At 41.2% G+C, this 24,100-nt stretch overlaps 4 protein-coding genes across 14 annotated transcripts in view; 2 read left to right on the top strand and 2 right to left on the bottom strand.

Annotated features, from left to right (window-relative positions):
• Positions 1-977: 977 nt before the first annotated feature.
• Positions 978-6,799, bottom strand: mlf2 (myeloid leukemia factor 2). 2 transcript variants are annotated; one of them, XM_080040086.1, is made up of 8 exons: positions 6,520-6,799; positions 5,380-5,491; positions 5,208-5,243; positions 4,743-4,796; positions 4,494-4,622; positions 4,051-4,210; positions 2,610-2,817; positions 978-1,483 (listed from the first exon to the last, which is right to left on the bottom strand). In XM_080040086.1, the coding sequence occupies exons 1-8, from the start codon at positions 6,561-6,563 to the stop codon at positions 1,471-1,473; spliced, it is 756 nt and encodes a 251-aa protein (XP_079896212.1). In that variant the 5' UTR covers positions 6,564-6,799; the 3' UTR covers positions 978-1,470. The 2 variants fall into 2 exon arrangements, with proteins under 2 accessions (XP_079896212.1, XP_079896213.1); XM_080040087.1 differs by having other exon boundaries at positions 980-1,483; positions 2,603-2,817.
• A 788-nt stretch (positions 6,800-7,587) lies between these two features.
• Positions 7,588-13,511, top strand: cdc42l (cell division cycle 42, like). The gene is made up of 7 exons (XM_080039959.1): positions 7,588-7,666; positions 8,202-8,374; positions 11,484-11,588; positions 11,702-11,774; positions 11,884-11,993; positions 12,199-12,396; positions 12,498-13,511. Exons 3-7 carry the CDS (start codon positions 11,484-11,486, stop codon positions 12,585-12,587), a joined length of 576 nt encoding a protein of 191 aa, XP_079896085.1. The 5' UTR covers positions 7,588-7,666; positions 8,202-8,374; the 3' UTR covers positions 12,588-13,511.
• A 1,429-nt stretch (positions 13,512-14,940) lies between these two features.
• On the bottom strand, positions 14,941-17,303 carry wnt4b (wingless-type MMTV integration site family, member 4b; the record flags this gene model as incomplete). The annotated part of the gene is made up of 8 exons (XM_080039823.1): positions 14,941-15,110; positions 15,197-15,359; positions 15,445-15,585; positions 15,682-15,824; positions 16,186-16,317; positions 16,425-16,509; positions 16,683-16,836; positions 17,215-17,303. 8 exons carry the CDS (start codon positions 17,301-17,303, stop codon positions 14,941-14,943), a joined length of 1,077 nt encoding a protein of 358 aa, XP_079895949.1.
• A 6,558-nt stretch (positions 17,304-23,861) lies between these two features.
• The window catches only part of chd4b (chromodomain helicase DNA binding protein 4b), a gene marked incomplete at its 3' end in the record, with an annotated part of 28,856 nt that continues 28,617 nt past the window's right edge, over positions 23,862-24,100 (top strand). For all 10 annotated transcript variants that reach the window (XM_080039955.1, XM_080039953.1, XM_080039954.1 and 7 more), the window contains exon 1: positions 23,862-24,072. The remainder of the gene's footprint in view (positions 24,073-24,100) is intronic.

Raw genomic sequence — 24,100 nt, 5'->3', positions numbered from 1 at the left:
GGGGAGGGGACAAAACTGGGGTGGGAGAAAAAAGCTGGAATGGGTTGTAGAGTAGAATAAAAGGACTTACACATTTTTCTTTTGTTTTTTAGTCAGGACACAGGAAAAAAAATGGTCAGGAGCAAAGTCGAACAAGATGATCTTGTGATTTTCGACCTCTCGGTGGACTCAACATTGATCCTATTGATTTCCAAATAGACCTGTCATTTGTTTCTTAGTGTGCATCTGCTAACTCATCAGCAGCATGTGACATGTGTGCAAATCTTTTCCCAGCAAACTGCTAACATGAAAAGATAATTTGCGGTCGCTGTCAAATCCAAGCCAAGAATGTCATAACTGGCGGAAAAGTAAAGGTTTGCCGGGAAAAACTGAATCTACATCTGCATACTTTAGATGTGGATGACAGGCAAGAAAAATATCAAAGGAACGATCGAAGCAGAGACACACGCACAAAACGAGCTGCCTCGAGAGCCGGAGAACTGAAGCGATCTGATGATGGGGATTAAAGGAGACAAGAAGACAGTTAGACAGGTGACAGGAGGAGTGTATGCTGTAGGGGGGAGGAAGTGCATTTAAAAATGGTCGAGGATGTAATTAGAGATACAGCATGCACAGGACGAGGCAGGTAGGCAGCCTGGAATGGGAATGACTTGTCAAAAAAAAAGGAGTAGTTTTTATTGGCTGCTCCGATGTGCTCCATCTGGATGTCACATGACTTGCAGACATGGTGGCACAGGGAAGAAAGAGCATAGGAATACATGCACATGGGAAAGTAATTCAACCACAGAAGCAGAATTAAAGATTTGCACACTCCTTCAGTGGACAACTCTTAATACAATAACAGAGGATAAAAAAACAGTCCTTGTTTGACTTGATTTAATAACGTATATAAATCTATTTGAAGCTGCACGTTGATGAGGTTTACGATTCCGTTTTCAATCATTTCAAACATGCAATCTCAAACACATCCACGACAGAGACACATTTTGTAATTATCTAACAATGTTTAATGAACTTTTATTTAGTTAGATTAATTAGTTAACAGTATACAATTCAATTCACTGACACACTAGTGTCTTCACAAACATAAAATGGACTGTACAGCAGATGTTCTGCATACTGTAGCACGTTAGTGCAGTGGGCAAAAACACATGTCAAGTTTTGAGAAGTAAAGTGAGTGTAGTTATACCCATGTTTGCACAAGGGTGCCATTGCGCGTGTGTGTGTGTGTGTGTGTTCATGTGTTTGTGTGTGTGTGTGTGTGTGTGAGTGTAACAGTGGAGATATGGACCACTTAATGTAACTATCAAGCCTGTGGGAGTATGTTTTGTGAGTGTATGTTGTTTATGTAAGGACAGTTCAGTTATATCAAACATTTACGACGGATAGTTGTGACGATCATCAACTTCCGTCTTCCGCGTGGTTCACAGCATCGGGGAAATCTTCCCTCAACTCCTTTCATCTGGTCGCTCACGTGTGACACCTGCAGGGACAATCAACAGAGGCCAGTGTTTGTTACATACAGAAAGGAAAAGATGCAATCTGAGCTTTCATAGAATAGGAAAGAGTTCAGTTTTATTGCAACTTGAACCAAAGTTGTCAACCCAACAACAGCCAATTCAGTGGTTTGGTTATCAAAGGCCAGCAGAATCATACATGTAGGAATTGATTCTCAGAATGGGACCGCTGTTACCACCAACATCTACATATCTATGGAACCCTACAGATGGATAGAATGAGTTTCCTTCTGCAGTCACATCATAGTGCTAAATTCATCACAAAATCAGTCTTGCATCAAAATCATCATCATATTTAAACAGCTAAATGGCCTTAAACAAACCCACTAATTCAAAGAAATTCCATATGTAAAATAAAACACACCATCTTTAATTAAAACCTAAAAATGAAAATCAGGGTAAACCAAAAGACGCAATGCATCAAAGTAAAAACTATAACCATCTTTTCTCTGGAAGGCTTTTAATTTCAAAACTACAGATATACTGACAGTGGATTTTTAATGTTTTTATTGATAGTCATAATTGAAACAAATAAGTTACTGGAAAAAAAAATATATTTTCAATCATCAACATTGTTGGTTATATTCCCTTAAACATGGTGATTAAGGAATTGTAATCAAGATGTGTGTTTTGCTTTAAAAGGTTCAAATTTGTCTTCCGTGGGACCCCGGACACCCCTACAATGTCTAGGGTACCCAGTCTCCCTCATTACTGTGAGAAACACTGTATGTGTGTATGGATTTAAAAATCATTAGACCAGGGGTTGTGTTTATGTACAGGTAACCTTAAAATTATTTGGTTTTTCATCAATAGAAATATTGTGGTGTTATCTGGCTCAGAGAGGGACCAGTCACTAATAAGTTTTGGACTCTAGACAAACATAGCTTTTACACATTTGTATTGTAAGACCTCCTTTCAGGGGGCCTAAGAAACCGCTCAGCCTCAGGGCCTAATAGCAGGTTAAGGCGGGCCTGACTACATGTATCTGAACGGATTGAATTAAGTAATAACCAGATCACCAACTTAACCCCTCCGACATCCTGGACTAATAATCATAGCAGTGAATACTCATTGCTCTTTCTTACCTCTCACCAGTCGTAACGTGGACGGGGTTGGGGCTGACGGTGTCTGGGGGACTCGTGTCGATGGCCTGTTGGGGGTGTTGAGCTGGGAGGGGCCGTAAGGGCCAGCTGTTGGCCTCCAGCCCGTCGATCTCTGCCGTAATCCAGCGCCCGGGCATTCGGGGGAACGTATCTTCCTGCCTGAGTCCTCCACTCCTCATCAAACGCTCCGGCATCCGCTAGTGGGAACAGAGGGACAGTGGTTAATAACACACATCCCATTTCGGTGCAGCATTATCAACCTCTAATGGTGTACTTTATTTTTTCCAGCTGGAGAAATCGCAAAAAATCTCTAATCCAGTGAATATGGGATGGTGGAGATTTAGCAAGATTAAGCGTCTGACTACCAAGGAAGCAAAAGCCACAACATTAGCCTATTGTTGGGATACATTAATGTCCCTTTTAACAACACCAAAGATTGCTGTAAGAGGGGAGGGTTCAAATGGTATTTCAAATATATCTGAAAATATCTGGAAAATATAAGTCTAAAGTATATAGAGTTATAATATAATATATAGAGTTATCTATATCTTTTGGACAGGACCAAATAGTATAAATAAGAAGCCTACATATGATTAAAATCTGTTAGAGTCTGCGCCAAGAGAACATTTTAATTTGTGTGGACTAGCTTCACTGTGACTTCCAATCATGATCATTAGAGAACTCAACACCTAGGTAATTTCCCAGAGAGATTTATTAATACTAAAGAGAAGGGCGAGAATAGGCTGAGAACATGTCATAAAAGTTGGGAATAACTCCCCTATTCTGGGATATATTTGCAAAAGCTCATTTAGAATAAATTCTTGTGGAAAAATTTGATGTTTTATGAAGAGTAAAGTCACAGACTAGTTTATATTGGGAGAAGTGTGAATGGAAGTTGGCGTAAGGATCTTTAAGTGAATGCAGACCATGTCTTTCCCAGAATTTAAATGCAGAGTCAGTCAAAGACGGTGGGAACATAAAATTCCTGTTAATCGGTGCGAATAACAACATTGATTGCGTACCAAACATTTTCCTAAATTGCATCCCAGTTCTAAAAGAATGGTACACTATCAAATCTACTGAAATGCGTGACTGTTAGAGGAAGTGTACAGGCTTGCAATACAGTGATACTTAAGTAACCCAACCTGGGTAGTCCTGACCAGAGCTAAATACTCAAAATGATCAATAACTTTTTACAGGATTATTTAGGCCTTTTACATTCCAGCTTGTTAGGTTACTATGGCAACCATTAACTCCATTAGTTGTAGACATCACAACTTATAACGGACAGAAATTTATTAGTATAGTTCCTTTTAAGACCTTTGTATAATTGGTGTTTATACCTACTTCTCGGTATCAACCCATCATCTAGCCGTGGACCTATTCCAAAACAAGAAACCCTAAACAACATCCAGGGCTCAATGACTTACTCTCATCAAGGTTTATGAAGTCTTGTCGTTCCTCGCGGTCTCCAGTGCGGCGATTTCGCGAACGCTCCATTACGTGCCCGCGTTCTCCAATGTGGTGACCGATGGCTAGGCGCTCCAGGCCGCTCTCACTATCTCTCATCGACTGCCGCGTCTCACGAATCTGAGGTGCAACAAGACTCAGTTTATTTAAACAAACAGGATGCTGCGCACTCCCAATGAACTCGGACTGAGATGTTTGTATGACAACTATGATATTTATACTGAGCATTATCTATTTATTGTCACTGCAATTACTTATGATTACATGTGGTAATGAGGCCAGAAGGCCACAGTCATGCCTGGAGTAACAAAGCATGAGGGCCTCATCTGCAGTCAGAAAAGTAATCAGGTCTACCTATATAAAACTAGCAGCACTCCCTACATGTGCTGTGAGTTATTCTCACCCCTCCAGGGCCTGTTCTTGTTGCACTGGTCTGCTGATAAACTTCTGGAGCCCCTAAGTCCGTAGAGGAGTAGGAGATCACTGTTGAGGAGGAAAACGTCTGACAGTTTGGTGACCCGGACATTCTTTCCTATAAGAAAAAATTAATAAAAAAGCAAAACAAAGATAAATAAGTTTTCAGACACAGGTGTCATTTATAAGGGTAATTTACATTCTGTTAATTTGAAATTGGGTTGTCATAATTACTCACCACGTTTCCCATCATTTCTCCCATCATGCCAAACATATCCATGAAACCTCCACCCTGCAATGAATAAGTGTAACACCTTAAACACAACAGCAAGCATTGTCAGTTCAGTGCTACCACAAGGTCCTCCTTTTACAGATCCGCCGCCTTATTTTCTGGGCAAAGACGCAGAGAACACACTTTTATTACAAACTAAAAACAATTATTTTATGCATATTCTTAAATGACAAAGCAAAAATAATTGTTTTCTGTCCAGTGATCACTGCCTAAAACTGTAAAAGAAAGTCAAGCGCAGACTTAAGTACTCATCTTTTCTCACCTCAATTCCATATACTTTTGACTATATTTTCACAAAATAATGTGGTTCCCACCTAAAGCTCAGTAAATATTTTGTGTTTGTGAGTGTAAGAAGGGATCTTTACAAATATTACTTCTATTTTTGTAGGAATTTAAGGAGTTTGTACTCACCATTCCCATCATGCCAAAGGGGGCCAGCTGATTAGCCTAAAAGAAATAGTTACACCTTGAACTCAAAGACTTAAAACATACAACAGATAAACTAAAGAAATGTGGATGTCAAACACAGACATGAAACATACAAAACACACAAGTACATTCCATCAACAGGGCAGGCAGTTACCTGTGTGCGTGGTGCGCGAGGTGCCTGCAACTGGGGTGCGAGAGCAAAAGGGTCCATCCCGAATGGTCCAAACATAGCCCTCATCTGCTGCCTATGAGCTGCAAATGGATCCCTGGAAGAAATAACAGATTACACTGAAGCTTTCTGATCTATTATGACTTGTTGTGAATGGACTGGGTGCTTAGTGTGTATAGTGTATACTAGACTCAGGTTCAGTATGTGACAGCTGGTGGTGCTGGTGGTGAGGATGTGACGGATCACAAGGGCGTAGATATCAAAACCCAGTACGGGTTTGGTCCCAAGTAAAATGGGTCTAGCGTCCAGTGTTTGAATGGAAAGTGGTTTTTTTGGGGGGGGGTTTGATTTTTTTTGCTAAAATGCAACCAGCTTCTCAGATGTGAAGACATCATTTGTCATAGCCTACATGAAGGCTAATTGAACATCTTTGGGGTTTAGACTATTTGTAAAAATAAAAAAAAGACATTTGAACACAAAACCCCAAAGAGAGCCACCACAGCTTAAGTAGGATTTGTTGTATCTAAAATAACAATAAAGCCTGAGTTTGTCCGTGCAGCAAGTCTATGAAGAGATCTAGATTTACGAAAACCCTTCAAATATATAGCCTATGTTTTACTAATGAAGATGGAAATGGTAGGGTGGTCAGCAATTTTCAGTTTCATGAATTTGTCATACGCTAAGAATACTCTGCTGAAAATAGTATGTAGAGATCTTCTGGTGGGCTAAATACTGGAAAATACTAGAACACAGACATTTCAATATCAAATAAAGGTTATAAAATGACAAATAAAGGATCTACAGGAACCCTGTACAAAAATCAATTTCCACCTGCCATCAACCAGCTAAATCTGAATTTCACGTTAATTGGGCAGCCACACGAGCAGGAGAAATTGGTTAACCAAGTCATATTGAGCTCTGACAGCTCTTATTGTTATTGTCTGTCCAATATGGTGGAGCACTGCAGGCCCCCACAGCTGGCTAAAGTAACGTGAGGTACCTGCACCTAAACAGACACAGAGGAGAAACAGGACTTAACGTGCCAACATGTTCATCATCCACCACTTGCAAAAACACAGAAAGATTACACTGCCCGAACTTAATTCATTTATTGTCAATACTTACATCATGTAGGGGTCTTCCTCAACGTCATTCAAGAACCGAAACATGCTAGGTGGATTTAACTCAGCTGGCTGATGCTAGCCAGCTAGCTAGGTAAACAGTCGTGTTTTCAAGGATGAAATCAGATGACGGACTCAAACTGTGCACGGGATGAAATAAGAGCACCTTTCACTGGCTCCGTCGCGAAAACACGAAGTGACTTTGACTGTTTATCAATGGGGACAGATAGCTCAGTCTCACTAAATAGTAAATTCCAGAAACCTGGACCAAACATGAAAACGGAAGTCGGTCCTCTGACAAAGAGAAGCAACACTGCTGTCAAGTTAGCATCGGAGCTAACGACCGTCACCTCCGGCCTTCTTATTGTTCAAAATAAAGCATTTCCTATTTTACATAATCTCATTATTCAGATGTAAAAATACTCCACAATTTAAAAAAATCAACTGATAAAGCATGTCATAAAAACGTAGGCTACTTAAAGCAATGTAGTAGCCTATAGATTTGTATCCTCCCCTTGTAGCCTATAACCCCCACAATGTGATACATTGTTAAAAACACAGATCCAACATATGACTCAATCTTTTATATATATAATATCGTATTGTAAATATTCTATTTAGGCTATTCTCGAAGTTTATGTTAATTATAGGCCTATGTTTATTGTGTGCACACTCTGACAAAAGCTAAATATTTGTGGCCTATGTATAGTAGTCTATATTATTATAGTTATAAGCTACAGGCAAAAAATATCACTATTTATATACAGTCGGATACATTTGTGCTACAGTTAGTGCAAGAGTTCAAAGAATGATGGAATAGGCTAGCCTGGCATTCCCAGACCTGCCACTAGGCGCTGGCAAATTAAATTTGCTGCGCGTGTTGGTCTGGAGACGCTCCGTTGAAGCTTATCAAGACTACCAGAAATCTGGTATAACGTTTCAATTGGTTCTATCTAATATGGGCGCGCCAGAGCCCTTTATATGGTGCTCTGGGGAGGACGTAACCGGATGACGACAGTGACGTGCATGCGACGTCGAAGCTGTGATAGTAAACATCAAAGATGGCTGCGGATATGTTGTGTGAGTTTGAGACTGCTTTGGCCTCGACCCTTAACGAATTGGAAGACGGGACTCATAGCTTTCACTAGCAAGTAAGTGGAATGTTCTGTTTTGCCGACCGACACAGTTTAACAGCTGTTCGCTAAACGAACGGGGCTTACGTCACTTGTGCATCGCTCTGATTGGTTGTAGTGCTATCCAACTGCGTGCAGTGGCATTTGAAATGCACGAGTAGGAGCCGCCCCTAGAGTTGGAAATTACTATTGATCGTCGCCAGACCCTCTATCGTTCAAGATATCAGGGTCAGGATTTCCAGGCTAGGAATAGGCTACATATTGAATGAATAATAAAAAACTGTACACAAAGGTGGTTTTGTGTTCACATAGTGTGTGTATTTACTATACATAAACAGTCTGAGACCTCTTATGAAAAGTAAAGGATACTATGTATCTGCAATTGCACAATGGTATATGCTTCAGTATTGCAGGGTTATTTCATAGGAACTGTTTTGCATGCCTCTCTCTGAGAAGTAGCCTATGAGAGGTAACATGAGTGTGATGGTGCGTGGAAAACATAGTTATGTAATATTGTATGTCAGATGTTTTATTGTACTGTGTCCTAACCTAGAAAGAAGAAGTTGGAAGACAGAAAGAAAGAAAGAAAAATGCTTATTTCCAGCAGGCGGCGATGTTTCTAATCCACAGCTGTGATTGTGACTCATCCGTTCTGCGCATGCGTGCAAAGTAATTCGACCCTCAAACCCGGATGTAACCAACGCCTAACCTGTGTGAAGAAAAACGGTGAGTAGAGTTAGAAAAACAGTCTGAATTAACTATTTATGGATAACTAAACTGTGGCACGCACGCAGGAGAGTCATCGTAACTATCTGAAGTGTATATGACGAGAAGAAACGCTTTTTAATTGTGTTTTTTTAACATACATTGTCGGAGGGTTAACGTTTCCTGTCCATAATTCCTTATTTACTGTTTCCTAACATCAATGACGACAATGTAAATTGTTGGTTTGTGTATGGTGTTTTTTTCGTCATGGATTGAGTTGTTTCTAGTTTATATTTGTCAACTAACTTGGGCAACAATGTGACAGTTTACAGACACTGGGCTAGGCTACATTTTCATCTCTCTACTTCTATAGGCTAACATTGCTTTAGTAGCCTAACTAAGATTAGATATTGTTATTTAGTTTTTAAACGGTTTTACATAAAGTTTCCGCTCACAGTTTATCCGTAAAAGTGCTTATTTAGCGGAAGCCTTGGGCAGTATCCGTTTCTAAGTGACATTAGGCTGATAGGCCCTACGTGTTTTTTTTTCTTTCTTTAACATCCCTGGTATGAAACCTATGCGGAAGTGATTCACTGTCATCAATAATGCACATGTAATAACAAGCCTACAGTACAAGGCCAGATGAAGGTGAAAGTATAGGATATTTCTTATTTTGTTTTCAGTGAGAACTTTGCTTAGCACCCAAAAATACCACAAACAGGGAATACTAAAATCAATGGCTACATGATAATTATTTCTTATATAACCGATTGTTTTTATTCTTCTCACTTGCAACTTTATCTGTGATAAAGCATTAGTTAAGAGTCTCCCCACAATCTGAGAGCCTTTTAATCAACTGGTTGCACAATAGAAACATTTATTTCTTAAAATCTATCCTAATCACTTAAGGATTAGACATTAGGACCTTAAGACACAGGTCGGGCAGGCCTAACTCAAAATTGTATAGGGTACCCATCCAATCGAGTACATGTAGGGGAGAGTGGGGTGAGATGTGCCACTTTTTACACAAAGTGACTTTAAAGTGAGGCCTTGACAGTAAAGTCTCCAACTCAAATATTTCAGGGTGTTGTAATAGGCATCATAACAAAATTTGACTGGTGCATACATTTGGGCACCCCAAAAGAAAAATGACATCAGTACTTAGTTGAGCCTCCTTTTGCAAAAATAACAGCCTCTAGACGCCTTCGGTAGCCTGTGAGGAATTTCTGGATCCTGGATGTAGGTATTTTGAACATTCTTACATACTAAAGCGATCCAGTTCAGTTAAATGTGTGCCCTTGTAGAACCAACTGCCACCTGGCATATGCGATTCCCCCTCCATTTCTGCCTTTAAATCAAGGCTCAAAACCCATCTGTACACCCTGGTTTTTCCTCCCCATTAACTATCTTACCTCTGCACTACTATCTTTGATTATATGTGGATGTCTGGGCTTTAAGTCTTTTATTTTTGTTATTGTTATTTTTCCTTCATTTTTACCTACTGAATGCACTATGTTCAGCACTTAGGACAGTGCAAAATGTGCTTTTATAAATACATTTAACTTACTTACTTACTTAAAGCCACTACGAGTAAAATTGTCCGTTGGCGGCCCCTTTGGACAAAAGCGGTAGTATTTTTACGACGCCAGCTGTCGTGATGCTGTTTTATAGCTCGTGCCAGGCGTGCGAGATTCAAATGATCAGGAAGCAATATAGTGCATGTCCGTGTGTTGAAAGTGTGAGGGCACCGGACTCTTTTCGGCTCCGTGAGAGTGGTTAGTGACACAGCATCACCTAATGCCAGTCAGTGCTACACACACACACCTGATTGCAATGAGTTGATGCAGTGTCACCTCTCATGGAGCTGAAAGATTCCGTGTCCTCACACAAAGCGAAAATGAACGAGAGTCGGCAGCTAGTATGGATCACGATGAGGTAATGTGTTTATGTTGTTGTAAATAATGACTATTTCAGATGAATAATGGTCATCTGATGATGCTGGTGAGGCAAAGTAAACTTTGTTTTAGTAGGCTACCGCTCATTAATTTAGGAGTAAACACTGCAGTCTAGTTCGCTCTCGTGAAATTGTGTATACGTTGCTTGGCAACGCCCTCCCGCCCGCCTATCACTCTCCCTTTTAGCTTTTCTTCATTGCATTTTTCTTTTTTTCTTTGATGGTTCAGCCCCGTTATCAGTCATTATGACGACAAATAACAGTCTCAAACAAGGCTCCCGCTCCCCTTCCCTCACCTGGAGGGATAGGCTTCTCAAATCGCGTTGCTGCGCCACACTGAAATCTGCGACCAATATGGATATGTGACCATAGAGCATGCACGCGTGAACCGAAAATCGGACTGGGTGTGCGACCAGACTAAACGCAGTAATAAAAACTATATAAAAACGTCTTTCTTTGCACTGATGGTCTCGTTTGCTGTTAAAGGTAATTTATGATTATCAGAGGAAACATGAGGCTGTTTAAAAGATATTTAAATGTTACTCGTAGCCACTTTAACTCACCCCAGGCACAAATCACCCCAACCCCAGAATTTTGGATAATAAGCATGATGCAGCAGTTTAGGGCTGACATCGTGCTAACTATATAGACACAAAGTCTAGCATACTAAAGCAATAAAACATGTGTCAAATGTTTTCAAACGTGTCTATAATTGTTCAGACACAATAATCAAAAAACCTTGATCATGAAAATTTTACTTTTGAAAGGCAAAAAACTGTTTTTTGAGCTTAAATGTGCTTTTATCTTTTGTCATGTTTCTCCCTTCTTTACAGGATGAGTCAAATGGATGGCTCTTCTATATGGTCACATTTCCAATTTCTTCCATGGTTTTCTAGAAACAAGGGGTGGCACAACTTCCCCACTGGCACAACTCACCCCACTCTCCCCTACTAACTAGTTACTTTCCGCCGCTGCCCCATATACACAATGGTCAATAGATATTATAATGTGTGTGGACATTCTTCATGTTGGTTTACTTGTCGTAAATCTGTACTTGACATTATCCTAGTGGAGATAATATTAAGACTCCTTGTGTATTACTCCCTCTCTCAATGTCTGGTGGTTAACTATCTAACACTTTTGTGATGTTTGCTATTTTTTTCATTGTGCCTGCAGATGCAGACTATAAAATGTGTAGTGGTCGGGGACGGAGCAGTAGGAAAGACTTGCTTACTGATCTCCTACACAACCAACAAGTTCCCCTCAGAATATGTGCCTACGGTAAGAGGATTTAATAAATATGAAGTTTGTTGTTGTTACCACTCTTTCTTTTTTTAAATTTTCTTTTTAATATTTGCAATCAAACACGTTGCCATTCATTTTTGTGCTCTAAGGTTTTTGACAATTATGCTGTGACAGTGATGATCGGGGGAGAGCCGTATACACTCGGCCTATTTGACACAGCAGGTAACATAAATATATTTTTTCCTGTCTCTTATTTGTATTAATTTATTATTTTTCTCTGAGATCAAAACAATAATAAACATTTTTGTATTGTGGTTGTTGTTGTTCTCAGGTCAGGAGGATTATGACAGGCTGCGTCCTCTCAGCTATCCACAGACAGATGTGTTCCTCGTGTGTTTCTCTGTCGTCTCCCCCTCATCGTTTGAAAACGTCAAAGAGAAGGTCAGTTTTGAAATAATGTAAACACAAACAACAGAAAAAAAATTTATTGAAAAAATTTAATTGTCAGTAATTGGCATAATGTTGATTTAAATCAGGTACTATCCAATCAAAGAAGGAGTTGACAATAACATGTCACTGACCAGAAATTCCACACCAACTTTCAGACAGTTGAATTTAATCTTTATGTCTGTTTTCCCTCCACCAGTGGGTACCTGAGATTTCTCACCACTGCCCACGCACACCCTTCCTGTTAGTGGGCACCCAGATGGACCTGCGGGAAGATAGCAACACAGCCGAGAAGCTGGCAAAGAACAAACAGCGGCCCCTATACCCCGAGAGTGGAGAGAAGCTGGCTCGCGAGCTCAGGGCTGTGAAATACGTAGAGTGCTCTGCTCTGACACAGGTATGATGTGTGGTTAAACAGAAATCCACACAATATTTGTATTTACGAGTCAACTATCAATTTTCACTTGTCGTCTTGTTTTTCTGTCTTTTTTCACCCAGCGAGGGCTTAAGAATGTGTTCGACGAGGCCATCCTGGCAGCATTGGAGCCTCCTGAGACCAAAACCAAGAGAAAGTGCATTCTGCTATAGATGAACAACCACATAAGAAATAGGTGGGGTGAATCAAAACATCACAAAGATCAATGGCCATTATGAAAAAAACAGACAAAGCTAAAAGGGTGAGGGGAGGTACAATGCCATTGAGACTTATTCTAATGCACGTGTACACTGATTGTGCCTTCAAAATAAACTTTGAAAGAGGCTGAGGGACCAAAGCTTCAGCATGCATCAAATGCAGTATGTTTCACCTATCTCCTTTTCTGAAAGCTTTAAAAAATAATTGCAGTGTTCTCTCTACAAATATTTAGGTGGGGCGGGCCCCCCCTGCCTGTCACTATTGCTCAATTTTTTCAAAAGACAGAGATACTTTTATCTAATTGCCTTTGGCCTCCTCTGTGCTTTACTTATTGGGGCTTTTAAACCCAGTGTACGGAGGTATAAAGGGGGAACAACCTTTAACATTAGGGTTTTAAATGAACTTTGGTTAGTACATTTAAAGGGTCGACTTAATGTTAAGTGGGACCTTATTTGCTTTATTCCCCTTTTATATTGAAAGCACAAACTATCGTATATCACTCCAAATAAAGCTAGATGTCTTAATGCTTACTTTCTTCCAGTTACCAGAAACTTCTGGGGAGGCTAAGTGCATTTTTAAATTGACTCATGAATTTATATTTTCTTCTTCTTTTGTGTATATTGTATTCATTCCATGACTCTGTTTTGGGACATTTTTGTTGCAGTTATTCATTTTGAAAACTTGAGTTTTTATTTTATCAAGATTTTTTTTTAATGCTAGATTACCATCTTTGAGCGACTGATGATATAACAAATTAAGTTGTAATATTTCGAATAGGTCTTAATTTTGATAGAGATTGAGATTATAACCTTTGCTAGTAAATTTCTGGGTGTTTGTAATCACATGATATTTTTAATAAAATGGTTTAATGACACGAACAGTAGCTTCTGTTTTGTATGTTTGGGGGAGAATGCTGCATGCAAATCACATGGGATAATTCCAGTAAACCACAAGTGTTGTTGGGAGTTTTTCTCATGAACAAACAAATATCTTTACATTGGGCGTTTATAGGGTTGTCACAATACTAGAAATTTCCAACTCGATACCATACTCAGAATAAAAGAGTATCTAATCTGATACTTATTTTAAGTATCTGAGTATCGATTTGAACACAAGGTGTTTATCACTAATATGCCTAACAGATATGTTAAATGCATTTCCTGCATCACAAAGCAATCTTTCGGGTGGTCGTCTTCTTCCCATCCTTTTGCTGTTTAGCTGGCTTGCATGCACTTTACAATTGCATCTTTGAGCATTTGCAAGTGCTACACCAAGTACAATAAGTGTTGAATTAAATCTTTGTTAAGATAAGGGTGTTATAAGTGAAGGGGGGTATGGAATGGAAAAGAACAAACACTAAACAATTATGATTAGAAAAAAACAAACAAATTAATGTTTCTTTACTGCAACCATGCATGTTCCCTCATGCACAGCCTGTAAAAGCATGTTCCAGGCTTAAGAGTGACCCGCTCATCAAAACATTGCTCCATAGTGCCTCTAGTGGTCAAAACCTTAACTTTGCAGCTATGTGCCTTGGTCAGGAATTGCAAGTTGTGATCATGTCTTGTCTGGCCAATAAGAAACTCAAGAAACACATATTTTGGATAAAACTACTGCTTTTATTAGATTTCTTACACAGACCTAAAAGAGCTGATGAGGGGAGTTTCACATGAAGGTGAGGGACAAAACACAAGACAGACACTGATGTAAGTAGAAGTTATTCTTGCTATTAAACATGCTGCTGCTGGAGGCTGAAGTGAAGCAAAGACTCCCATATAAATAAATAAACCAGAAAGGAGAAGAAGACATAAATACAGTAATTGTCCAAAGACCTGCTAGTCTATGACACAACGGCAATAGTTTGCATAAATCAAAAAAGAGTGTTGGAATGTTTCCCTGTTAGTTGTGGTTACGTTCAGCTTTAAAAGCTTTGTCAGTTCAATGTGAGACTATCTGTTGAGTGCGCTCATGCCTATTTGTATGCCCACCGGTCCATCTCGAAAGGGGATTTTTGTTTTTTTGTGTGTACTTTACTCAAACTGTTGTTTTCTCATTGTTTTTTGTTTTAACCTGTGTTCTAACTTTGCAGCTTTTACATCAGAATCCTCAAACTGAACTCTTGCCTCGCTGGCTCAGTCGAAATTAAAACTGCTTTTGGCTAGAGTTTAGGATGAGTTGGTTGCTAGAGGTGTGCATTAAAAACTGTTAACGTCTACGTTGTCCTTATCCCGGCTTGTGTTCGCGAGTGTCTGCCTAGCCCTAGTGGTTTGCTCTGGGCTTTCTGCTCAGGCGGTTGGCTTGGCCCTGTTAGACTCTGCAGGTGTGAATGGTGACTGTGTTCTTGCACTGCTGGCAGCGGACTGAGCAGCACCAGGAAAACTTGCAGGAGCAGCGCTGCACCACCTCAGCTCGACCCGCTCTGTACCCTGGCCCGCAGCACACCAGCTCACAGCCATCTGGAGCCAGTCGAGAGGTTCCTGAAATCAGAGGAGAGCAACATCACCTTTTTAATTGGAATTTCTGGAATAGTTTTCCTGTGAGAAAACATTTTCGTTGATCTTACCGTTGCATTTCCTACCGGCAGTCCCAGGGATACCATTGTCGGGGTCGAGATGGCAGAAATCTGGGGAGGATGAAAGGTACAATAGGTCCCTTGCAGCAGGAGGTTTGACCTGCGGGTCTCGGGGCAGCAGGGCTGTCCTCGATCCTATACGAGTCAGGCGAACCTAAAAGGAAGGTGATGTTGAGAGAGCTGGACGAACTGTACTATCAAATCAAAGTTTAAAAGGCCGGTGGGGCGTCTACAGATACCTCTGTGGCGCCATCAAAGCGTTCCTTGAGCACCACGCCGACTCGCCTGAAAGGAGGCATAACCTTCCAGCAGGTCCTCAACTCACAGGAGCCAGAGACACCATGACACTTGCACTCCACCTGCATGTTGTGGAGGATGGCCTGTGGATGAGAGGACAAGGGGTGCAGGTTGTTAACGAATCGCACAGATGGAAAATGAACTGGGTCGTCCTCGTCAAAGAGTGCTATATCACCAACCTTTCGACCCGCCTCGTTGTTATGGAGGTTCATGAGTGGTCGCCCAGCCGACAGTCCCTTGGCTCGTTCTGGTTCATCGACAAATGTTTGGGAAAAAGCCACACCATAGGACAGGTTGTCACTGCAACCTGACCACTGGAAACCTGTGGTTGGATGGAGGCAGATGTGAAATATTGTGCCCTTGAGAAAATTATACATTTAAATTAAAAGCGGAAAAAGATGGTTGTTGAATGGTAAATCCATGCTGGGTCACACTAGGCAGACGGAGCTGCCACACCGGTGTCTGTAGTTAAAAATGTTTTATACCCTTTGCTCTTATGTCCACAGTCTAATCAGCAATATGACAGAACAGGTGCTTTGCCAGTTGTGACTTCACTTCCTGCGATGTGGACTTGGACGTGCTTTGTACATGAAAGTTTTAACCCGCAGAAAACAGTGTATCAGTCCTTTTTTATGTGTGTGTAACCCAGTGTGGTTTTACCCATTACATTTCATGGAGCTCACCCTCAGGGCTGACCCCCCTGACCTTCCTGTCACAGCCACACCTCTCCAGCTCCCCGCGGGTGCATGCTCGGGTTACAGCCACCGCCACGGCTGCTGAGGACAAAGCGTGCACGAAGGCCGCCTCACGAGTCCCTAAATCCAAAATAGAAAAAATAGTTGAATTCAACATCAGAATTTCTAGCTACTGTAGATTTATCAGCAAGTAATTTCCCATGATAAAGGCTTCAATATGAGTATACCTTGGTTCATGACTCTGCCAAAGACATTGATCCCACGTGGGGTGGTGGAACAGTTCCAGCGCCGATTCCTGAACTGGTGCTGGCACTGAGTTTGACAGGGACACACATAGCAGTGAGAGATGAGCCTCGCATATAAAATATACAAGGTCCTACACTGATTCTACCAATAATGATGGCGCTATGGTGTTTTGATGTTCTAAGTGTTGATGTCTGCAGGTCCTGACGATGAGACTTTGTGCCCTCTGGCCATAGGCCTACCTCTTCTATGACCATCTCGGCTGCCTTGCGTACGGACTCCATGACCTCTCCTCTCGCCCTGCACACCCCCACCTGCCCCGGGGTCAGCCCCCTCAGCCGCGCGCACGGGGCAGCACCAAACACGGGCCTGGACCGAGGCAGCCTCGCCAGGGAGCTGGGATACAAAGATGGGAGTGGTATAGCGACTCGGAGCAGGTTTGGAAAGCAAAAATTATTGGGCAAGGGGGACAAAAAGAAAGGATGCACAACAAAGAAAAGGAGGAAGAGCACATGAAGAGAAAAAAAGAGTGTAAAAAGGGATGAGGAGGTAACGACAGGGCAGAGTTTTAGGGAGGATGGAAACAAGAGGAACACCAGGCAGAGAGGACAGAGAAGGCACAGAGAAAGAAAAGAGAAAAGGTCACCAGGAGTGAGACAAAGAGCGAGAGGGGAGCGACTGAAAGAGATTTAGAGACATGTCACCATCTTTTAAAAGTTATAGCATGACAAACAAACTCCCTCTTTCTCTTCCTCCCTGGCACGCTAGACTTACAGCCAGTTGGTTGCCATGGTGGGGTGGGTTGCCCATAGCAACAGGAGGAGGACTGGTGCCGTGAGATTGACAGTGGAGACAGTTGGCATCAGACTGTCTGTCTGTCTGTCCCTCTCCGTGCGTCAGGCTGGGTCTATGTACAGCACGCTGCCCGTCTCCACAGCTGATGTGATCTGACTGTAGTTGCGTTGCTTTATGTTTCTGGCCTGGAGTTTGGGGATGATCCCCGCATATCTGATGAAACAAGTGGACTGGTCACAGACAGCAACAATTATTATTATAATTTTTACAGAAATTTCCAATAAACAATAACTTCATGAGTAATATTTCAGTTTGAATCTTCATGTCATCTGCTGCTTTGGAAACTGCAAATATGAGACATGAAAAAGATTTATTTAGACTTACCAGTTCATAGTCCTGTGATAGCCAGTTGTCCTTCTTTTTTTGATATTGTGTCAATTGAAATTTAAATGGAATCCCAATTTCAATCACTAAAGTTGTTCATCAGGGTCTTCAGTTGTGCTGCCAGTGACAGCAAAAGCGTGCTCACAGGATTTTTTTACAAACTGCAAGCAAAACTCATCCTTTACACAGAAAAATAGGTCCACATGTCCAATTGTAATTGAACATATTAGTAAAATCTACCTCCTAATAAAAAAAGTCCAGTGTAAAGTGCTACTGTGATTCGATTTTTTCAAATAGAGTGGAGTAACATTGTGCCAGCGAGTCGCTCAGTTTTGTCCCAAGAAAACAAATGTGTCCACAGGTTGAAACCACGAGAATGAGTGAGAGCAATGAGATGGGAGTGATGGGTTATAAAGGAGGTAGAGAATGAGGGTGGGAGAGAGAGAGAGGACAGGCGTGATCCAGGGCGTGGAGTGATGCCCAGGGAGGGGAGGAGAAGTCTTTAGGAAGGACAATACTGTAGTTGTACTTCATAAGAGTATTTAGAGTGTAAGTATGCTTTCTATTGCGTTTGCTATTGTTTGGCATGAGACCTAAAATTTAAACCTGGACTGAAGATAATGTCCTCTGATTTATTATGGTGTGTAATAGTGTTTCTTATCTTACACATGTTCATGTGTGTGCTGCTGCTGAGAAACACTTTAAATGCAACACAAGCTAAAGCCTTCTGTTTTCTCTATAGAAACATTGATCCGGTTCGTTTGTTCTGCAAAATCCTCACATAAAAAAACAGCATTTCTGTTTCCACCTATGCGTGTGTATGCATGTGAAAAAGTTTCTTACCTAATGTTTAATTTTCCCAAACTTTGTTGCTCATTTTACGAGTCCTCCCCCTCCCCTCCCCTTCCTCTATCTCCCCCGCATTTGCCCTCTCATTCTCTCTCTCTCCCACTCCCCATATTGTCTTAGAAGAAGGGGTGACATTTAGACAAGGGGAAGAAAACACACTGCCGACAAATATTGGAACTGAGGCAAATAAATCACGAGATAGGAGGGGAAAGAGGGCATAAGGAGAGAGTGGATGGGTGTAACACTGGGGTTAGGAAAAAGCAGTAAAGAATAACAAGGCAAGTTTATGGCAGATGAGAAAAAAATATTAAAGACATTATATGCGTGAATTTAATAGACCTACTATACTCTAAACAATGTTAAATTAATTTTGCACAAGTAATATTGTTTAAACTGTAGATTAAATTCCAGTTGTAGCTATGCTTTAAATCTTTGTAAATGTGTGATTCCCTTAGCCCTAGGAGTTGTGAAGGAGTATTTCTCTTTTATTCCATTGCATAAGCAGAACTTTGTAAAGAAATGTTTGGGGCATTTAACTCTAACCACTACACCAACCACACTACGCCCCCTAAAGTGATGTACATTTAATTTGTATATGAATCCTATGCAGTAGGTTGATTATTGATTGTATAGACTACCTATCAGGTCTATCAAACTCTGGAACAGATATATATATAAAAAAAAGCTCAAAGTTGTCCCTTATTAGGCAGATTATCCTCACCTCCAAACCCAAAAGAAAACAGTTTTTTTTGGTTATTTATTTTGTATCTTCTGTAGTGTTAGCTAATTAGAATGGGAGTGCTATAACTTCCTTCTTCTTTTGTGTAATGAATTGAGCCTTGAGGCATCTCTTTTTAATCCCAGAGGCCTATAAAGTAATAACAAACAAACAAACCAACAAACAGAAAAAGGCCATGTCACACCTGACACCTTAAGGGTTCAATTGTTGAATCGGATGTGTCATTGCAACACCAAGTCATTGGAACCAAACAGACTCTGTTGCAGTCCCTGTGTAGGAACTGGTGGCCCATTTACCTGAACCCCCTGACACCCAGTTCCTAAGTGAATATTTCACCCCATCCACACATCCCGCTCTCACACTGAGACTCACATACAGACATCTCTCTCACACAGACGCACACACTTTCCTCTGTCTACATCTGCAAAGACAGGTTTCTTGTAGGCCCCCTTCCCTCCTTTTTTTGTCCTCCTCATGTCGTATTCCTCCTTTGTGTCCCGTTTCTCTAAGTGACGTCTTCCGCTGTCTCCAACAGCAACGCCATGGTGATGAGCTGGCCACTGTCATGTCCGGCGCCTCTGTTATGCTCATCCCTTCACCCCTCTCTCGTAAATAACTTGCCCTCTTTTTTATCTTTATCTTTCCCCCATTTTGTGGACATTTTATCATGCTGAAATGGTCCTGTACTGATTGACTGTAACCAGGTTGCAGAGCCTAAAGAGATGCTTGTTAAAGCTTCAGCATGACATACACGTTGAGATGACTTGCATTAGAATGTGAGGTGGGGTAACTCTTAACTTATTTGGTCGGCTGATGCTTACAATAGGATGGATGATGGGCCTTGTCCAGAGACAGTTTCCGCCCGAAGGTCATTATGAGATAGAAATGTGACCCAGCAGCTTTTGCTCTCTCCTTCGTGTGCTTTGTTACTCCTCTGTACTTGAGGGCTACCTAACTCAGCAATCTGAGTACAGAATAATCCTAGCAGGCAGAAACATGACTGCTGTATATGTGCACGCTCGCATTGCTCAGTCTTCTCTTCCAACAAAGAGCGGAGTGCACTGCTGTGTATGAATGTGTGTGGAGCGTGTGCATGAATATTATGGGATGGAGGGCGGTGGTGTTGTCAGGCAGGGAAGTGGGGGTGGCAGAGTGGGTGGTGGAGGGGGGAAGAGGGAATGGTCGACCCATGCATATTATGGAATGATGGTGGTGTTTTGGGGGGGGGGGGTGTTGCATCTGAGGTGGAAAGATAGCTGTGCATATGGGATAGAGGGAGCAGAGGAGGTATTGGTGACATGTGTTGCACGTGAGTGCATGTGCACGCGCACACATGCATGTGTAAGGGGCATTCAAGCGATAGTAACAGACAACGGCCAGACATAGGCCTTTGTTGCTATGCGATCTACATGCACTGCAAATCGGGGAATATTGCAGAGTGGCGCAGTGGAAGGCCTCGAGGGTCAGGTTTTAACAGGTCCCCTTCTCTGTCAACTCTCCCTGAGGTTTCTCAATTTTTTAATCCCGATAAAGGGTTTTTACTGGGAGTTTTTTCTCAGCCAAGGTAAAGGTTTAAGGGCAGGGTGTTGTACTGTATGGAATGTAAAGCCCACTGAGGCAAATGTCTATTTGTGATATTGGGCTATACAAATGAAACTGATTCGATTTGATTTACAATATCTACTGAGACAAATGAGCAGAAAATACCATCTCTGACTCAACAAAAATGAATGCAGCTTATGTTTGAAATATTATTTTCAGTTTTAACGGCCAATAAATGCAGTTCTGACCTTCAGGGAGCAAAGCACAGAATATCGCACCCCTGTTTGAATAAAGAGACATGAATAATTCCTAATTATTTAATCATTTTATATTGGAGCAAATATCCATAATTAAAAAACTAATTAAAAAAAAAAAAATTAAAGATTTAGGACACTCATTTAAATTGCAGGGTGTAATTGGCATGGCAATCCATGGTTGTCAGTTGTGTCTTACCTATGCCTCAACAAGCAGCAGCCTCCAGTGGGTCAGTTAGTTATTGCAAAACAATTCAACATAATTCTAGAGTAAAATGATGCATAACGTATTTAAACACATGGAGTTGTGGGTTTTGATTTTCCACTCTATATAAAAATCATAAAGCTTCAATAAAAGGATGGAACAAGATGATATGGAATATACTGTATGTAGAGGGGTTCATTCTTCATCAACTGAATGTTATAGCTGCCAAGATGTGTGTGTGTGTGTGTGTGTGTGTGTGTGTGTGTGTGTGTGTGTGTGTGCGTGTGTGTGAGAGGGAGCATTGTGCTCATACTGTCACATTATTGTACATTCCCAAATCCGATTTGATGTGATTCATGAAGTGCAATTCAAAAGAAGCATACTGTAAATGTCAAACAGGACTATTTGAACATTGAAGAGCTTTGGCTATAACATAGCAGTAGGAACAAAACAAACACTCCAAAACCTCTGGTTATTTCTAAAGATTCATTTTAGAAGTTTTAAAAATCAAGCAGCAGTTCTACAATGTGCTACAGCACCCTTATCTCCACACATTAAGTGCTGCAATGGGCCTGTAATATAGGTCTGTATTTGACAAGGCTTCTGTGTTCCATCAGGGCAATTCTATTACTATAGAAAAACCCATATCGCTACAGTCATATTTACATTTATGATGGGGCTCATCAAGTCTAATTTCCTGTACTCCAAACCCAAATTGAAGGCAGCAGTGTGTGTTTTTATGTATCTATTTTGGCAACCTTTTATCCTGTTTTGTATGTTTTGTTTTCATTTATTCCTGTGACACAATTACGGTAATGTGTTACTTTGGCCTTTCGTACTTGACATGACATTTTACACAGTTGGTTTTACTGTTCTCATATGCATCAGCTTAAGACCCATTTACTGCAATGCAAACTGAACTGGAAGTCAACATTTTATGTGTTTTTATCTGTTAATTTACTTATCTTTGACCTGCATCCCATAACAGCAGACCACACTGGTATGATTCATACCTGCCATCATTCTTCTGTCTTTGCGTACCTGTTTGCCATTGTAGCATTTGAAGGACAGTGAGATTGCAATCATCTTTGCATTAATACAGATGTTTTTCCATGCAGCTGTAATGACAATATTGTGAAAGGCCTAAGTCCACTTTGGGGCCGCTTAGAATATTTTCTTATATACACAAATCGGATGAAACTGATCATGAAGAGCAATTAAGAGAGGGGGAAATGAGTGTAGGCCTAGGCTACCTCTCTCAGGCTTTATCAACTCAAACCAATTACAGTTGTATTGCCTAATATAACTTATAGTAATTTGGATATTACTTTAGAATCTATAGATACAGCATATGACACCCTCTGTTCTAAGACCCTCAATTCTGATAAGGAACAATTATTGTTATCAATATAAATGGGTCTGTATTCAGAATGATTAGACTCCCGTGGGGATTTGAAGTGCTCCATTTGCCTTCTTATTTCGACTTGTTGCTGACCCTGCTGAGCCATAATGACCGTGGTGGCAACTTGTATTTATTTATTTTTAAAGATTTTAGACAGAATGACGTATGAAGCTATAATGTGTAACAGCACCAGGACTAAGCGTAGATAATGTCCTCCATCAGGCCTGTAATGTTTTTGTTTATTTATTTGACAACAGTATAGCCTATAATTTGCATGCGTTGATGTCTTTGTAATCAGATCTTTGTGTGTCACATCTTGGCAATTGTAGTCCAACTGAAAAACTTAACTTCTCATATTGTTAATGTTTTGACACTATTTAATTATTGCATTACAAAGTGAAGTGAGCTTGCAACATTTTGAGTATTTTATGAATCTATTTACTCACTGATACTGTTATGATGCAAGCTTGCCATTAATCTTGTGGACTTGAACACCTGTTGGCTGTTGTTGCACTTGACTTCACAAAGAGTCAGTTCACAATCTTGGTCAATGAGGCAGATACTTGAGACTGGTGCAGTGTAGATGTATGAGCAACTCTGTGACAGGAGGCCTCGGCCTAATTACTTACTTCAGGGACGATGAGCAACGTTGAGACATCATTAAAGTGTTTGACACGGATCCCGTTCAGCTCAGCAGGCCTAACTGACCTGCACACAGCACCAAGGGCATGTAGTCCACCTGTGTGTGGATCACTCAGGAACAAAAGTGAAGGCTTTTTGACTTCCTGGCATAGTCAAGCCCACTCTCAGGTGGATGCTCAGTGAGTATTATGGTCTGTCACTGGTGGACTTGAGCTCCCTTGGAAACCATGTGACTGGTATTTTTTCTTTCTTGTCTTTTTTAGGAGTTGTATATTATGGGATGTATGCTGCCACTGCTGGATTATTATAGTCTGTAGGGGAGGGCAGGGAGGGGGTGTCACCATGACAACGGGGTTGCTAAGGGGGCTGGGACTGCCAGTGTATAGGGGAAGGAGTGTGCATGCAAGGAGCCTGGTCCATGCGCGTCAGTGGTAGTGTACGTGCGCGTGCGAGGTGGAGGGGGGTGGGGGCAGGCTGAGTATTATGGTCTGTCCGTTGCGAGGTAACTATGCAGAGTCCTGAGTGAGTGTGGGAGGGGGGATTATTATGGGATGTCTGCCCCTTTTGTGTGTTAGTGAGGATGTTGTTAGCTAAGCTGTGCCTGTGAGGTTGAGGGCGAGAGAAGAGGGGGACGGAGCAACGTGTTTTGGGTCATTGACGGCTCGTTTTTTTAATTTCACTGATCATTGGTTGAGCCGGGTTTAATGAATGGACAGAAAATAAAAACAACTGGCGCGCTAATTCAGCTTGACTTCGGCTATTTATTCTAGCGCCTAGAGAGCACACCTCGACCCGGGACAGCACATAGACACACCGTACAGTAAGTTTCTAATGTGTGAAGGGTTTCA

This window comes from Ammodytes marinus (genome assembly GCF_949987685.1).
Source record: "Ammodytes marinus genome assembly, chromosome: 13".
Classification (NCBI taxonomy): Eukaryota; Metazoa; Chordata; class Actinopteri; order Uranoscopiformes; family Ammodytidae; genus Ammodytes; species Ammodytes marinus.
This window is presented reverse-complemented; position numbering and strand designations above follow the sequence as displayed.